Genomic DNA, 18,925 nt, shown 5'->3' on the forward strand with positions numbered 1-18,925 from the left:
AGCGGGGTAAAGAGGTATCCTTCTGCTGGGTGCCTGGTCATGTCGGCATATGGGGCAATGAACAGGCCGATCGGGCTGCCAAGGAGGCCTGCAGAGAGCAGGATGTGGTCCAGTGTCCTATCCCCTTGCAGTCAGTCATCGCTGCACTCCATAGGAAGTGCATGGAGTTGTGGGAGGCCGAATGGCTGGCGGTGTCGGCCAATAAACTGCGGTCGATAAAGTCAACCACTCGGCCGTGGCGTTCCTCCTGTCGGTTGCTCAGGCGGGAAGAGGTGGCCCTCACACGTCTGCGGATTGGGCACTGTCCTGTGACGCATAGCTATTTATTACGGCGGGAGGATCCTCCGTTTTGTGCCACTTGTGGTGTGCACATCTCTGTCCGGCACATTTTAATCGACTGTATTTTATACCGTGATGCAAGGGCAGAAGCACAGGTTGTTGGGGATCTCCCTTGTATTTTAGCTGACGATGAGACGTGTGTGGCAAGGGTTTTTAAGTTTTGTGATGTGTCTGGACTCTGGCCTAAACTTTTAGGCTGGAGGTTTTAGTGTGTTGCAGAGTGGCTGACTCCTCCCTTTTTTCCTTGTGGTCAGCCAGCCACTTCCATCTGCTCCAATGTTTTAGCTCTCTCTACCATTTTCTTCCTGTATTGTCCACGTTCTACTGCTGACGCCCTGCATCATCCCACACTTCAGTGTGGGTGAGCCCATTTTTTCGATGATTGTTCCCCGTGTTCTCTGTTCCGTTTTATGTCCCTGTTCTGAGGTTTTCTTTTTTCTTGACACCCGTCTCACTATGATGCTGCACGGGCGCTGAAGACCTTGCTGTCGTGCGCCCACAAACACCTCTACTACTACTACTACTACTGTAAGGCAGATTCAAAGTAATGTCGAACTGAAAAATTTGAACTGAAATTTACCTTTTCTTGCCACGAGTTTCTAGTTGATTTTCCAAGGTTGTCTTTAGAAAATCTACGTATTCTTTTCACGGAACTGACGCTCACTCCTGTATAAGTAGCTGTTCGTGTTATTGGCAGCGAAAGAGGGTGGAGCAATTTTTTATTTTTGCTCTCTTCTTCGCAGCATTTAGCGACATTACTAATTATTTTTCTTTCTCGACTGAGGAGTGGATGGAGTATTTGGCGTTGCCCGCGATGGGCCAGGAACCTCTTCGCGCTCGTTGTTGTTGTTGTTGTTGTTGTTGTTGTTGTGGTCTTCAGTCCAGAGACTGGTTTGATGCAGCTCTCCATGCTACTCTATCCTGTGCAAGCTTCTTCATCTCCCAGTACTTACTGCGACCTACATCCTTCTGAATCTGCTTAGTGTATTCATCTCTTGGTCTCTCTCTACGATTTTTACCCTCCACGCTGTCCTCCAATGCTAAAGTTGTGATCCCTTGATGCCTCAGAACATGTCCTACCAACCGGTCCCTTTTTCTTGTCAAGTTGTGCCATAAACTCCTCTTCTCCCCAATTCTATTCAATACCTCCTCATTAGTTATGTGATCTACCCATCTAATCTTCAGCATTCTTCTGTAGCACCACATTTCAAAAGCTTCTATTCTCTTCTTGTCCAAACTATTTATCGTCCATGTTTCGATTCCATACAAGGCTACACTCCATACAAACTTTCAGAAACGACTTCTTGACACTTAAATCTATACTCGATGTTAACAAATTTCTCTTCTTCAGAAACGCTTTCCTTGCCATTGCCAGTCTACATTTTATATCCTCTCTACTTCGACCATCATCAGTTATTTTGCTCCCCAAATAGCAAAACTCCTTTACTACTTTAAGTGTTTCATTTCCTAATCTAATTCCCTCAGCATCACCCGACTTAATTCGACTACATTCCGTTATCCTCGTTTTGCTTTTGTTAATGTTCATCTTATATCCGTGAAACTTCACTAAGGAACGTAGCGAAGCTCACCAGTCAATTTACAATGGCTACGTACAGTTCAGTATTACATCACTGAGGTTGGCAGCGGCCGGACGCTAAACACGATTGAACCGAAGTGGACCGAATTTTAACGACTCAGAACTAGGGAGACCTGGCTCTTCTTTTTGTGAACAAGCAAAAGTTATGATTTTTAAAAAATAGGATGATTCATTTTGGTACACTCTGTATTTTAATATACATTAGTGGAAATCAGTATGCAGGCATGGATATTTGTAGGAAAATTAACATCGTTTCTTAGAATATTTGTGCAATAGTATGATATCAAGTATACTGACAAATGCAGTCAAATGGTATCGCATTTTAATGTTAGTAGTACAGTATATAGCAAGACATCAACGATTGAGATGGTAGAGGTTGGAACGCTGTATAAAGGCAGTGCGCACTGTCCGGTGTTAAGTGTATGCGTGTGCACCTTTACTGCAGCTATGAAACGGATAGCATTAGCGAAAATGCGTATTATGCACGTAAACTATGATTGTGATAATGCCACGCGCAAAACAGTTGTCATGTGAAGAAAAAGCAAAAATCGGTACGTGGAAAGAAATGAGGCTCTTTAATCGTTAACTCGCAAAGGAGTTGAACCTTTCAAGTACTGTGATCCATAATTTCGTTAGATTGGTCGTACAGTGTGGACAGAACGGAAAATATTGGCAAAGTAGAAAATTACCTGAGGCATCGAAACAGTTCCAAAGGACAACTGATAGCTGAAATCTGTTATTTACAATTCAAGACAACGGTCGCTGCGTGCAACAGCCTCTGTATGGAGGGTAACCTGATGAAACAGTTACCTTTGTGTAAAGCAAGGTTCACAAACCGTTATTCTACTCAACTTACTGATGATTTACAATTACCAGTAACTGCCGGATGTGTATGAGCAATGTCGAATGAAAATATCTTGCGTTCAAGAAACGACTGCAGGAACCCGGTCTAACATCCAAACATAAGCTAGATTGCAGATTGCTGAAAAACATATGTCATGCTCTTGAGAGTGGGATAAAGTGATCTTCAAAGGCGTGAAAAAGTTTAATTTGGATAGTCCGGATGTATTTCAATATGACTGGCATGATCTGAGGACAGAACATACAAAATGGATTGGAACGTATGAGGACTTAATGGGCGGAAGTATAATGTTTCAACAAGATATTGCTTCAGGGCATGTTTCTGCTACAACAAAAAAAGGTTTGAAGATACTCATGTCTTTTCCTCGTATGTACGTACGTAGTCAGGATTTGAACCCCGTCGGAAAGCTTTCGGAAATATTTGTAAGGCGAGTTAATCACAATGGAAGACCAATTTGAGGCCGTATGTGAGCAGAAAAGAGCAATGCACGAAGAGTGGGAGACAGTTTAACTGCAAAAACTACAAACCCTAACAAAGTAAACGGCGAATAGAATTTTTGAGATAATTAGGAAAAATGGAGGTTGTACGAAGTACTAACAATGCAGTAACACAATATGAGTACCTTTATACCAATTTCCATCCCGGAAATGCAAACGCCTTACGTTGTTACTCGTGATAAGAAAGAAACTACGGTATATAATTCTGTCACGATCGTTTCTCATGTGTACTGTTTGGCCACGATAACTTTTATGACAAATGTAATGCATTTATGTTTGCGGTAACATTACAAAATCAGCTAAAATTTAAAGACGTCTGTACTGCCATTCTGCTTTCCCTTCTGGTGAAACAAATTGATTGGTAAACTCATGTCGCACTTCCTTTACTGTTGGTGCCAATTATGTGTGTTTAAGGGTCCCAGTGGCAGTCTTTGTACCTTTTTCATTTTCGGCACTGAAATTTTCGCACCAGTACTGAACATACACAACTTCTATAAGTTTGAGAAAAACTTCCGCAAAATGACGAATTCGGCAAGTACTTGCAGCAAGGAGCTAGGAAAAATTTTCATCCTACACTGGAGTTTGCGCTGATTTGAATCTTACTGACAAAATAAAAATGTGTGCTAGACCAGGACTCGAACCTGGGAATCCGGTCTGGCACACAGTTTTAGTTTTCAGGAAGTTTCATGCAAGAAGCTATGTTCACTAATTTGCGAATTTCTTGAAGTTGACTAAACTACTGGACGTCGACGGAGGGGGAGGGGGTGTTTACAGATGTGGTGCTTCCTATATTCGACCCAATTCTGGGATTGTATGCATAATGCGCCATACCACAACAGGAAGTTCGACAGAATGTCTAATAAATATGAGTTCACGATTACGACGGTAGAGTGGTTGCGAGACAGGCAAATAAACCGCAGCGACTCAATGAGGAAGACTGAACTGTTGTCTAAAAACGAAAACAAACCAGCCGTGAAAGTGCACATCGTGGATAAAATCTCTGAGAGCCGAGACCACGAAGTAGTTCGTTTACCGCCCTACAACTGCGATGTAAATCCGATAGAATTGGCATGGATCGAAATAAAACACAATTTCAGGGAGAACACTGTCACTGGTGACATGTCGAAGAATATCGTTAATGCTTCTTTCTTTTAAGTTACTGCACAGGACTAGCAAAGTTACTGCAAGAAAGAGAGAGAGAGAGAGAGAGAGAGAGAGAGAGAGCGCGAGCGCTGCGTTCGCAAATCATGATGAGCACATTAAGATGCGTGAGATGTAGCCGGGTCATTTCAGAGCGAATAGTAACAGTGATGGACAACATGTCTGACGTGCTTCGCCATGAGAAACATGTCCCGTGTGAGGACAGTTTTAGACTATGCGAGTTGCACTTTCAGGAGGCCGTAAGAGTTTTAGTCTTCATCTAGATCTATGCTCTGTAAACAACCGTGAGGTGCATGACAGAGGGTACGTCCCATGTACCAGTTTATTAGGGTTTCTTCCTGTTCCATTCACGTCTTGAGCGCGGGAAGAACGATATTTGAATGCCTCTGTGCGTGCAGTAATTATTCTATTCAGGAGCTGGAGTATTGTACATGAGATGGAATAATAGAAACGTTCATCGTTTAAGTTATCAGTATCACGCCCCCAGGCTATGATGATAATGATGTTGAATCAAATACAAATGACAGTGATATTTTGCGAACATCATTTTGACAATTCTTTCAGTCACAGTTAATTACACTATGTAAACATTACTGCTGCGCTGTGTTTAATCAATGCAATGTGAAAACAAATTCCAAAAATTAGTTTCTGACTTTCGAGTCATGGTGTCGTAAGCTGTACATTCATGTACTTTCATTTTTCTTTATTTGCGATAAATAATATACAAGTTGCGGGTAAAACTCTCGAGCATGTGTCTCTTAAGCGGGCATATTTCCGCGAGTGGCGCCTCCGCTTTCGTTGTAAGGCAAGCAGCAGTCGATGCTGTCTGCCCCTCACGGCTCCGTACACTTCGGAAGCCGTAATGCTAATGCGGAGACACGACCGTTCCTGGCAGCCACCGCGCCAATTAGCCCAGACAAAGAAGGAAAATCAGCGGAAAAAAATCGTGTAGTCGCAAATTTTTGTACAATGGTAGGCCACTGTTTATAGGTACATATTTCATGTACAGACTCTCTTAATCATTGCAAAAAACTAATAACTTAATAAAATGAATTCCAAATATAACAGTTTCTGCTGCATTATTTAATAATCAATAACGCGTTTCGTGCTCTTAGCACACCATCATATAAACTGCAGTAAGTGATGAAGTAATTATTACATGAAACTTTTGATTCGTGAACCTATCTAAACCATTAAATGGCAGAATAAACAAAAAGTGCGAGATACAAACATACCTTATAAAGGTACAGGGAAGCACTGAACTCACTCAACAGCAAAGTTGTTTTGTCTACTCACATAACAGAATTGGGCAGAAAATGCTGTGTGTAAATTGAAGAGCTAGCAGTTCTCATGGTGGGGGTAGGGGCGTTTACTAGAGGAAAAAAAAACTGCAACAAACGTACAGTGTGCTCAGCAATCAGTTTTCCGCCTACCGGGGCAAGGTGGTGTGCAGAGATGTACGTAGATTCTTTTCGTATGTGTAGTTCTGTTAGTAGCAGATATCTCTATTCCATTTAGTGTTAATGCATTTGTGGAAAAGAAACATTTCTAACACGTGTCGTCGTACAACGCATTTTGTGAAATTTCAAAAATCTCCAGGTGTGTGTTCTTGCGATGTAATGGGGTAGGTGGAGTGAGGACTCATTAGCCCGCTCTTCGTTTTGCAGACGCACAAATAAGGAAAGTGCTTGATATCGTTCCGCGTCATGCCTTCCATCATCATCATCATCATCATCATCATCAAACTACCCTCCACTCCCCCGTCAAACAGCGTCCTCACCCGATGCCACCTGTCATCTCCTCAGAACAAAATTTATCCCTCAGTGCCGTTCTACTGTACGTAAATGATTTATAGCCATTTAATATTTGGTCTTAATTAACTTCATTTAACAAGAAACATTAATTTTATACCATAAAAACATTGTTTTCATAAATTTACTGTTTTTCGACGCCTAGTAACACGAGGACTATTGGTCCTAGAGAAAAAAAAAATGAATAGAAATTTTTATGTAGGAAATTCAGCGTATTTTAATTTTGTACTGGGAAACATTTTCGGTAGAGGCCATGGTTGTTCAAGAAAAACGTAAAAAGGTGACCTTTAAACGCCCCCACACCCCAACGCCCTCACCCTACAGATGAGGTTCTTTAGCACATTGTTCATGACACTCCCCCTACCACTATAAAAAAAATTTGCGACTACACGAATTTTTTTTCCGAATCGCATTTTTTGATCTTCGTTGACTGGGTAAATCGTCAACTTATCGTGGACAAACAGTATCTATTACATTCATAATAAAGTCTGTACATGCATGCTTCGGTCATTGTATATTACTTTCGAAGGAACTTCGCCTTTATACTGATTTCCACTACTGCATATTTTGGAGCTGCTCTGCCTGAGATCCTTTTATAGATTGTTTGTAATTTTTTGGTGACGTGTGCCGGCAGGACCAGAAACTGCTGTCACAGCTGGTGGGGAAGCACGGCAACACCGTAGAGGACAAGTCTCTGACCATCTGCAGCGGCACCGACTACATCAACATCAACTACCAGCACGTCGTCTGCCCCGACGCCGACACCGCCAAGGTGCGTCGGGCACTCTGCGCAGCCGCCTCCTCTCAGTGCAGGAGTCACACAAACAGATTGACCTCTCCGTATGCTTGCTCTCTTGTCACACTTTTCTTCTCATAATCCTCTACAAACTTCAGTTTGAGCAAAATTCTTCAGTGGTGAAGCTATTGAAAGTACGTCACTTGCTTCACAAGCACTAGCTTCAGTCGTTTGACTGGCAGCTTTCATTATATTCCCGGAGCACCAATTACTGATGCACCTACAATGCAAAAATATCGACAGCAGCCTTGGCACTGTTGGCGCAATTTAGAAAGCTAACGTCGGAATTTGATGTTTCATTCGTGGCTGCTGGTGTGGTACGGATAAAAGGTGAGTTAAGATATAGAAATAGGTTTTCAGATTTAATTATCACAAAATATGTTGGAGTTCAGCGAGGAGGGTAAAAATCGTAGAGGGAGACCAAGAGATGAATACACTACGCAGATTCAGAAGGATGTAGGCTGCAGTAGGTACTGGGAGATGAAGAGGCTTGCACAGGATAGAGTAGCATGGAGAGCTGCATCAAACCAGTCTCAGGACTGAAGACCACAACAACAACAACAACAACAACAATGTTGGAATCAGCTGTGCTCTCAGCTTGTGGCGAGGTTTGAGCAGTGCAGGTGAAGAGCTCTCTCCCCCTTCAGAGATTTTCCAGTCGAGCTGGCCTGAGAACATGTGAAGCTTAGGTTTAAGTAAAGAAGAGACTCAACTAGTGTCGTGTGTTGCAGTCAAAGGTCACCTTTTTAGGTTTTTAGAAAGATAATGAAAGAAAAATATTTTTTGGTGTAAATCCTTTCATTTTGATCCAAAATACTCATCTTTAAATAAATTTTATACATTTTGCAAGCTTACCAAACAATTTTGGAAAATTCTTTTGCTCTCATCTGTTGGTATCTCTAAGATTGCTTTTGGATGAATTCAGAAGCCTGCTGACATGACTGTTCAGGCATTCAGTTGTCTGACGTAATTATGACAGCAAAACAGAGTGCTCGGCTGAATGCAGATGACAAGATATTAACCCAGTCTTGTTCTCTGCCAAGCTAGCAATTGTTTGTCGTGCTGTGAGACATCTAACATTGTCACAATGAAAATGATACACAGTTGTTTCTCCTGGTTTCATCAACCACAGGTAGCTAATAAATTGATGTGTGCTGTGACGAATACCATTCAGCATTAAATGTTCTTCAGCCCTCTAAAGCTTAACCAACAAAACAAATGAGTCTCTTTTTTTCAGTGTCCATATGAAGCTTTTTGTTTCAAATGAATGCTCCTGCCATATCCCTGAATCTTGACCATTCCTCCTGGGACCCCCTGTATGTAATTCTTCGAATCTTTAACATGAAATATTGCATCTTTTGCTCACACAAAACAAACTACTTGGCCACTGTCTAAGCTGCCATTTGCAGAGTCACATATACAGGTTGTAACTAAATTCCCTATACGGATGTTGACGACTTGTAGTTGGAACCGAGGTGGTTAAGTTTAGCAAAGGAACTTATGTCTGGAAATGAACCGTTTTCCCATTGCATGCAAAGCACCACGACACATGGTCAGACCTCCCACGTTTTCTTGACTAGGGTACTACGCACGTCATTCGCCAATAACCTGATGTCCCTTGCCCACTAATGGTTCGTTTACATGCCATTCAGTTGTTTTTCTTATCTGCCCAGAGAGGTTTGTACCTGCTGTTGTGCTTGTGGTCTTTTTTCATACTTTACTACTGTACAGTAATGGTCATTCACTACAGTGAAGAATGCAAGGTATACAAACATTTCATTTTTAGTGTGTTGGTGGTGACCAAGGTGAACTATACGACTGTGGAATATACTGGTAAGATGTTACTGTACGTTGAAGCTTGGTGCAGTGGATGGCTGCCTGTCAGTTGCACACGGAGTGCTTTCCACACTGCAAAACACTGTTCATCACACACCATCTTTGCTACGGTGTACCACCAGTCCACAGAGATGGGTACATTCGTGGCCATCTACAGTGCTCCAGGATGGCACTGCCCAAACAGATTTTGCATAGGCGAACTCCATGGCAGTGGAAGAGAACATGGCGAGGAGCCCAGAAGTGTAGCAGTTAGAGTGAATGCGGATCACCTTACTTTCTGGCGTTTTCTGCATGAGCAACAGCTACACCTGTACCATATCCAGAAGGTGCAAGCAATATAGATACAGAAATTTACATCATGAGCCCACTTCTGCAAGTGGTTCTTGCAGCGTTGTGTAGACAAGCCTGGCTTCCCACAGCAAATCCTTTTCATGGATGAAGCCATCTTAACGAGGGAAGATGTTCTAAAGTCCTGCAGCAGTTGTATGGACTGATGAAAACCAACATGTTGGATGTCTCCATGGATTTCAGGAACAATACAGCTTGAACATTCGTGCAGGGTTCATGGATGTACATGTGACTAGGCCGTACCTTCTTCCACTACATCTTGTGGCTGCTGGATACTTGAGATTCCCTGACAGTGTACTGTGTGACCTCTTGGAAGATGTGCCACTACATCTTCATCAAAATGTTACCCAAAATATTCGCTTTATAAGACCCCTGTGGCATCTAGGGAAGAATTACTGGTGCGGGTTTCGGCAAGATGGAAGCTGGAGGACCAGGGATTGGCGGTTATATATATCAGAACAAACTAGGAGCTACTGTATCACTGGTGCCATTAACACTGAACCTTGTAAGTGGACCCAGACGACAAATAGCAGGAGTCAGATAGCAGTGTGTATTGTGATGTTTTACGTGTAGTAAAAAAAAAAGAAAGGTACATTTCTGGACACAGGTTCCTATGCTAATCCTAACCAGCGTTTTTGCCCGTGAGTCGTCAGTCTATAAAGGGCATTTAGTTACACTCTGTAAAGGCTACAGAGTGAGCACTCGGGACACCCACAGAATGGAATTTTTGTCTCCAGCACACGTCGACGCCAAAAGTCAGGTGACTGACTGACTGACTGGTACGACAGTGTCCGTAAGTGGCCTGCACTGCAGGTTGTGAATGTTGCTGTTTCACTACAATACAGATAGGTGTCTTGCAGTCCATATCTGGAATGAACTTGGCTTCAAGCTTTGAAGAGAGAAACTCTTGTTTCGCACTAGTCTCGGAGCTAAAATGCCTCTAATTGTTTTTTCTATGGGAAAAGAGGGGACAGACAAGCTTTTAATTTGCAGTTACATGCAGCCAGTTAGTGCTATATCACACACGAGAACACTTTTAGAATGAAGTAATTCTGTTTAGACTTTTGGTGCCATACTTAATCTCCATTTATACTTAATGAAACTAAAGTGTTAATCTCACATATTCATTCTTTACATCATAAGTAGCAGAACCGTGCAGGTACTACAGTTTCCTATTGTGACAACTTCATTAAGCAGATCTGTTTAATCTGTGTTAATGACTAAGGCTGCTATATAAGCTGTCAGTTCAAAAAGTTTCAAGATAGGAGGAATAAGGATAGAGAAAAATTAAGATGGTGGTTTTAATGCTTTAGGTGTTTAGAGACTACCCCCACTTTTGTGCAACACACAGAATCGTCTTACAGCCATGTGAAACTGCCAGGAAAGTTCTTCTTTGGTACATTGTTCAACTTGCTCGTCACATGGCTCAGTTATGCTGTCAAAAGTATTGCCCCTTCATGTCAATTGCTGCAGTGTGTCCCTCTGTGGTAGGCTTCTATTGATAACACCAAGTATCTGCACCTGTGATGATTTTTTCCTTGAAAAGAATTGTCTATGACAGGTGTGCAGGCATCCATGTCTCTGTTCAGGAGTCGTGGTGTGTGGGAGAAACTTTGCACACGTGTTTCTCTTCTTCAAAACATTGTGGAGAATGGCTCAAACACTCAGTTTAAATATGTTGCTTTGTTGCAACTTCACATCCGTCAGTTAACACTGCCTGCCTATAACTGGCCAGTCAGTTGCACGTCACTGCCATCATAGTTTACTATGCTGATGTTGCTTGTATGCCAGGGATAAAATCGATTTCAGAACTTGTTGGATGGGTGGTGTATAAATCTTATCTGGAGATGAAAATTGATTAAAATATGTACATAAATTCAATGGATTGACCACCAGCATGCTGCCTCACTCTCTGACTTACATTGAACTTTTCTCATAAATATTTTGCCTTACAGTCTCATAAATTAGCCCTACAGTTTTATACGTTTGACATTAATTGACACATAAAGCACAACTTATTGGTTACTATAATTAGACATTTTGGTTGTGAAAAATAACTTTTCCTCTTCTAATGAATTTCCATCTGTAGCAACAATAATTCAGCACCATTCCTGGTAATAACATAGAAATGTTTGAAAACAGTGAAAATACATGAATATTAAAGCTTCAGTCTTAGCACAAATGTATGAAACAGTGCCACACCAATGTGATGCAGCTCTTTTGGTCTGATGTTGGCCACGTGTGTGGTACATACACTAGGTGCTGCTATCCTTTGCTGCCATTGTTTCAACAACAGCAAATGACACGTTGTAAAACAATAATTAAGTTAATGCCACCTGTCGTAATGGTTGCTTGTGAGAAGTTGAAAGGTGAGCCTCATATTCCTGTGCAGGCCTTCAGATGGCCTTGCAAAAGAGAGAGAGAGAGAGAGAGAGAGAGAGAGAGAGAGAGAGAGAGAGAGAGAGAGAGACTGACCCGCCCATTCCAATTTGATTTATTGATTTAGACAGCATAGCAGGGGAGATGTGGGTTTGAGAGGAGCAGACACCCACAGTACTGCAGCACTTTCTATTAACATTAAAAATTACGTTAAACATATGTAATTAGAAAGTAAACTATTATGATTTAGCAGTTTGAATTCTTGTCTATTCCAGGAGGTGACAGTCTCTAAGTGACAAGAATATTTCAATGATAAAGGTTTTAGATAAATAATGAATAACAATTTGAAATTGTTCTTGGAAATTGTGGTGAAGTAGTTATAATTGCACGTATCTACTTACTACTTTGGGTGTTAACTCTTCCCCGAAGCTTTTTATTGGCATTTACGAACTGAGGAACTCGTCCAGCTATTAACAATGTCTTTCTTTATATGATTTCTGTGCTTGACATCTTATGTGCCTGCCAAAAAATTTATTTTCCAGTAAGTTGATAGCTGGTATGGAAATAATATAGTTGATTTTTTTTTTATTATTATTTTTATTTGAGTCTAACACGGATTGAGATTGTACTTATAGCGGCCGGCACATCCGCAGAAGCATGCTGAAGCACAGGGTTTGCAAACAACAAGAGAAGAATGTCTCATGTTTCTGTCTCACTTTAATACTTTTCACTTCCTACAGGCCTGGTTAGATGGGATCAGGAAAATCACGCACAACGTGAAAGCGAATAATGTTTGCCCCATGACGTGTTTAAAGAAACAGTAAGTTTTGCTTTCAGATATCTGTGTGCTAACTATTAATATCCTGGAACAGATTGCTTCAGTATGGGACTACTGTTCCAGTCAGCATGTGTGTCATGTTACTGGCTAGAATACTGATTATCTGTATTTATGTGCCATTAAGCATGGTTTCTTCCCTTAGCCTCATGTTACACTATTAACTGGTAAGACTTATCCTGCTCGACATTGAGCAAGTCTTCCTTATTAGATATGTGTGTTCCAAAAGAAGAGAATACCAAAAATGTATTTTCTGTTCATGTGCACTCTGTCCCAGAATTCTCCTTGCAGATTTGTGATGGGTTCGGGTTACACTGGTAACTTGTTAGGAACAACTTCTGATGTTGTAACTCTTTCTTTTGGAACACACAGCCCCAGTAATCTGTAAGAAAGCTTACAACTTGTGCAGTGTGTGCTAACATGCATGGTGGCAAACAGTCATTAGAGCATGATGTGTGTGTCCACTGTCAAGTTAAAGTACAGTGTTTCACTAATGTTTAGTGTGTTTTAAAACTTTGTGTATTTGATTCATTGGCAGTCTTGCATACATAGTTTACAGTATTTCTGTTTTGAAAATGTGCATGCTGACAGATTTAGAAGAAGAAAAGAAACAGACAAGCCGTGTAATGCATGGCCATAGTGATGTCAGCTGGAACTATAATAGTGTTGAGACTATGGCCTGTGTTATATGTCCACCGGTAAATTTCGTAGGAGTAACTCTTTCTTTAGGCTATATGTATGTATTAATAATTCACATGTGGACATTTGCACATAAAAATAATTTTAAAAATGTTTTAGCGACTCAGTGGGAAGAAAGGCAAAGTTTTTTTAAAATTTTGTTTTAATTTTTTTGTATGCAGACACTGAAAAGTATTTGGATGAAATTGTTGATGTTATTTGAGTAACATTTTGTTTTCTGGTGTACCTCTTAAGCATATTTTGGTCAATATTTTTACACAGATTTCTGTGGCATTCATTGGACTAATAACTGCGCAAGGAATACAAACATCACTTTTATGATGTGTTACACACCATTGTCTTCCAAGTTATTACAGTGCCAAATGCACTACAGTGTCATTTTTTCCACTTTTAGAAAAGTTCATTCAGTCTTTGCTGTGCTTTATGTTTGTATTGTTGTTCCACCCATATACACACTCTCTTGTTACTCGTCAGTACGTTTCTTCTACACTTTGATGCTTTTCACTTCCTACAGGCCTTCTCAGATGCAATAATGAAAATCGGCCTTCCTTTTCAATTCACTGCAGGTTCACAACAACAAGAAAGCTGTTGGTAATCCTCTCTGAATCCCACAGATGACGTGTTCTTATAAGTAATGCACTTCATCACTGGCCTTCAAATTTACTCCCTGGAGTCAATATCTTTTTCATATGTTTACGTTACTCAACATTTGGAAATAGTGCAGTTCGTGAAGTATTGAGCGTAACATAGACATCTGGGTAGTTCAAACAGATATTTGGATAGTTTAAAAGTGAATCTTTGCAGGAAAGGCCAAATTGTTCTCGTGAAATGCTATCGAGTAAGTGCAGAGTAGAGCTGGGACTCGCGTGAGGTTGTGTGACAATTCTGCCACCAGCTTCCCCTGTCTCTTGCTGATTTCACGAGGCTAAAAGATGAGGGGGAGCTGGCTGTGTGGGAAGTTCTCTCTCCTTCCACTGCACACTCAGAAATAGCTTGCAGGGGATGTATGCAGATTATTAAGCTGGTAAATGCCTCCATACATTTGACTGTTTGTATCTCGTGTGCTCTCTCGCCTTTTCCCGAATCCTACAGTGAAATTTCTTTTGACTGATCAATTGACGGTAAAGTTTGCCAGATGTATAAAAACATAGCGCAGAACATTCACTCTCAAAAACCCTGTGTTGTCTTTTTGCTTGTAGAAGATTTGCTCTACAGTAGTTCATCCCCTGACTCATCATCAGTAGTAACATCTGATTTCTGATGGGAAGTGAAGCAAGGGTCACATCTTTTTAAGTATCTGTGCATATCAGCTCAGATTTCAGAAATTGTCATTTGTTAATTGCAAAATGGCATTCCACTGGGACACACTGGACCTGCCGCAGAACATTTATCTGATCGACACTCACCCTGAAGGTTGTGTACTGTGGTCTCAACTTCCTATTGACCGACTCTGACAATGTTTACAATTCAAACAATTGCTAATTCTTCCTCTGGATAGAGAATTTATTATTGTTCTAATCTTACGTGCTGTACACTGAAGACTACAAGCAGCATACAAAGACCAACAAAAGGATGACTTGGTGATGCCTTACAGCACCACTCTCTGACCCGGGTAAGTTTTCACGAGCCATTAATGAGGAGCAAGGGTGGTACCATCAACCCCAGCAGTTATGTTATTGACTTTTAGCTACACTGCCATAGAGTGGAGGCATCATTGGTAATCTTTCGGGTCGCTGCAATTTATCTGCGCCGTCATAGGTGGGATCATTGAAAGCCGTCAGCTTTGCAGCATTTAACCTCACATCGAAGTTAATGTAATGTACGCTATGTGATCAAAAGTATCTGGACATGTGGCTGAAAATGACTTAAAAGTTCGTGGTGCCCTCCGTCGGTAATGCTGGAATTCAGTATGGTGTTGGCCCACTCTTAGCCTTGATGACAGCTTTGACTCTCACAGGCATACATTCAATCAGGTGTTGTAAGGTTTCTTGGAGGATGTCAACCAATTCTTCACGGAGTGCTGCACTGAGGAGAGGTATCAATGTTGGCCAGTGAGGCCTGGCACAAAGTCGTTGTTCCAAAACATCCCAAAAGTGTTCTGTAGGATTCAGGTCAGGACTCTGTGCAGGCCTGTCCATTACAGGGATGTTATTGTTGTGTAACAGCTCCACCACAGGTCGTGCATTATGAACAGGTGCTCGATTGTATCGAAACATGCAATCGCCATCCCCGAATTGCTCTTCAACAGTGGGAAACAAGAAGGTGCTTAAAACATCAATGTAAGCCTGTGCTGTGAGAGTGCCACACAAAACAACAAGGGGTGCATGAAAAACACGACCACACCGTAACACCACTGCCTCCGAACTTTACTTGTGGCACTACAAACGCTGGCAGATGACGTTCACCAGGCATTCGATGTTCACAGGGCATTCGCCATACCCACACCCTGCCATCGGATTGCCACAGTGTGTACTGTGATTTGTCATTCCACACAATGTTTTTCCACTGTTCAATCGTCGAATGTTTACGTTCCTTACACCAATCGAGGTGTCGTTTGGCATTTACCGGTGTGATGTGTGGCTTATGAGCAGCCGCTCATAACCTCATAACCTAACCTAACTACCATAGTACTTGCAGTGGATCCTGATGCAGTTTGGAATTCCTGTGTGATGGTCTGGATAGATTTCTGCGTATTGCACATTACGACCCTCTTCAACTGTCGGCAGTCTCTGTCAGTCGACAGACGAGGTCAGCTTGTACGCTTTTGTGTTGCATGTGTCCTTTCACGTTTCCATGTCAGTATCACTTGGGAAACAGTGGACCTAGGGATGTTCACGAGTGTGGAAATCTCGTGTACAGGCATGTGACATAAGTGACACCCAATCACTTGACAATGGTGGAAGTCCATGAGTTCCGTGGAGCACTCGATTCTGCTCTCTTGCGATGTCTGATGACTACGGAGGTCACTGATAAGGAGTACCTGGCAGTAGGTGGCAGCATAATGCGCTTAATGTGAAAAACGTATGTTTTTGGGGATATCTGGTTACTTTTGATCACATAGTGTAATTACTGCACTCACACCCATTGGTTCATAATGGAAACAGAGCTGAGTTCTCAATTAATTTTTCATTTATTAGTATTTTTAAGTACAGGTCTATAAACAGTGGATTTGCACTGCTGGTTACCATAACTCTCATTGTGAACTGTATGAGGGTATGTCTTATTATATGAAATGGCAAGAGAATATGGCTTCAAAATGTTTGTCACTACAAAATTTAAAGAAGAGGACCAAGCCTTTAGATTTGTTTTCCGTCTTAATTTCAATGCAGCTGTGACTTCAACTTGTCTTTGCAGAGTGGTTTACACTCCTGGGGTAACTATACAGTCATTACTCCCAAAACCACATTTTTGGGGACGGGGGTCATGACCTCGGTGACGCCCACTCTCCTTCCCCTTCCCCCCCCCCCCCCCCCCCTCCCCTTGCCTGTCCTCCACCTCGACTGATGGCCTCAACATTAGGCTGCGACATCCGTTTTGTGCTAGCCAACAGAACGCAGGTGGGAGCTGTATGGGTTACATTACAAAGAAAGTGTTGGAAGTTACCATAAAATTTACACAAATACTCATTTATTCCACCTATTATTAAAGGTGTCATGCATACAACCCAGTGAAAGGTAGTTGCATGATTTGTTACAGAAACAAATTAAGGAAGCATTTGGGAGCATTCTACAGGCTGCCAAATAAGTGGCAAACATTTTCTTTGTTGTGTGCTGCAGGTTGGTGTTTACAGGGTGCCTGAAAATAAGACACAAAAATTACCTAACAGCATAATGACAGGAATGGAAAGGGATCAAAAATGTTGATTATGCCTTAAGAGTGAGAGCTCACTAGAAATTTATTTAAGAAAGATAAGTTTCACAGTTAGTGGTGTTTACGCCCAGTCGTGAAGCAGTCACACCTCGTAACGTTGTGTGGTGCGTGACACTGCATGCTGAACGTGACACACTTACAGACATCATCACCATGTTGATTGTGAGGGAGTGGTGCAAAGGAGGAGCCTTCCTGGAGTTTGCAGTGATTGACAATCATGCACACTCTAGAAATGGAGGGTGATGTCAACTGCTAACCCTCCTGCTACCACTTGATGAACTATTGTGAGGGTCAGTGTGTGGCCACTAGCCGGGTCTGCTTTGCATGTAAGCCTCTCCATTTTACCCTGACACCCCTCCCCCTCCCTCTACCACTCTGTTCTAGTACTCGTATTCTCTCCAAATTCTCTAACCAACCTTTCAGCCAACTATTTTGTACTCTTCTTTTCTACTTTTGTCTTAGAGCTTCAATGCGTGCATCTTCCTCATTATTCTATACATGTCCTTCTCTTTACCTTTTGTACCACTTAAGCCTCACCAATTCTATTCCCTTTTCTTCACCATTTCCCTGATCTCATTATTCCTTATTCCGTCCATATGTAGTACTCGCATTCTGATTATGTGAAATTTCTCACTTAAATCCATGTTCTCCACTGTCCAGTTTCAGAAGGGTAGATCAGGTTAGGCACACAGGAGGGTTGATATACTGTCACCTCAGTCCCTTGTGGGTCAACTTTATTCCACTCCGAGCTCCTGACTCTTCTCTAAGTATTAGTCCTGCTTACCTCCCCTCCCCATCACCCCTTCCATTTACTTTCTTGTCATTTCTTCCATTTGTTTCCCCTACGTTCCTCAGATCCTCACATACTATCTGCCTTTTCATCACCTGTTCTGCTGAAAGTATGAGTTCTGGGTTCGCCTTCTCCCCCTTCCTGATCATGAGTGTGAACTCTCTGTTCCTCACATAACATAAGGCCTCTGCCCTTGGATCCGGTTGCTGATGAATTCCTTCATCCTTATTCTGGTTGTGGCTGTGAATTGATCAGTAGAGGAGCCAACGTGTGACACATCCTGACTCACATTATTGGGAATATTTGGCTTCTACATTTTCCACAACTTATTTTCAGATGCCCTGTATACATTTGTATCCATCACTCACTTTTTCTTTTCAGGATTTCTGCAGACATTTGCTACATAAGCTCAGTATTGTTATAATATAACTAAACTGAACAGTTTCTGTGCTAATACAGGGAGAAACTCCTTTCTTGAAGACTGAGCTTCTGTGCTGGTGATTTAACTTATGTGCTGTTCTAATCATTAAACATGGTATAATTATTGTTGCAGTAATATGTGTCATTTGTTTTGTTGTCGTGTTACACGAGTAAATACAACTATTTTTCTGCCTGTCTCTTTCGCCCCTTTCCTCTCGACACGCCATCTACCGTGTAGACGTGGAGGGACGGCTTGCGAAAGATCACACACAACAACAAGATCAACAATGTGTGCCCGCGCACCAACCTCATGAAACAGTAAGTGTAGTTAGTGTGGCGCCTACACCGATACTGGGCCTCACCTTCCCCGCCTCGCCAGCAGGGAGGATCCAGGCATTGCCTCCACCTTGGCACCCCTCCCCGTCCCCCTCCCCATAGATGTATCAGCTCGGTGGCACCCATGTCGTGCCCTTCACATTGTGTGTCCATCTCTTTGTAGCTAGCACCACGCTGGTTGTGAATTGACCCACTGTGAATATGTGGTCAGTTAACAGGTAAACTTTTTACAGAAAAAAATTGTGTGGGCAGCATTTGAGTTGCTGTATAGTGTAGTTTCTTGTGGAGTGAATTGTTTGTATTCTGCTAGATACTGCAACTGTGTGGTGGTGTAAATCTTTCCACTTAA

At 41.9% G+C, this 18,925-nt stretch overlaps 1 protein-coding gene across 4 annotated transcripts in view; it reads left to right on the top strand.

The window, feature by feature from the left end:
- Nucleotides 1-18,925, top strand: part of LOC124550879 (1-phosphatidylinositol 4,5-bisphosphate phosphodiesterase) — a 411,295-nt gene that overhangs the window by 266,287 nt on the left and 126,083 nt on the right. For 3 of the 4 annotated variants that reach the window (XM_047125636.1, XM_047125638.1, XM_047125639.1), the window contains 2 exons: nucleotides 6,902-7,039; nucleotides 18,479-18,558. In XM_047125636.1, the coding sequence (XP_046981592.1) occupies nucleotides 6,902-7,039; nucleotides 18,479-18,558 (218 nt within the window). Of the gene's footprint in view, nucleotides 1-6,901; nucleotides 7,040-12,366; nucleotides 12,447-18,478; nucleotides 18,559-18,925 lie in introns of all 4 variants that reach the window. The other variant, XM_047125637.1, reaches the window with a different exon arrangement.

Source organism: Schistocerca americana, chromosome 9 (genome assembly GCF_021461395.2).
Source record: "Schistocerca americana isolate TAMUIC-IGC-003095 chromosome 9, iqSchAmer2.1, whole genome shotgun sequence".
Lineage (NCBI taxonomy): Eukaryota > Metazoa > Arthropoda > Insecta > Orthoptera > Acrididae > Schistocerca > Schistocerca americana.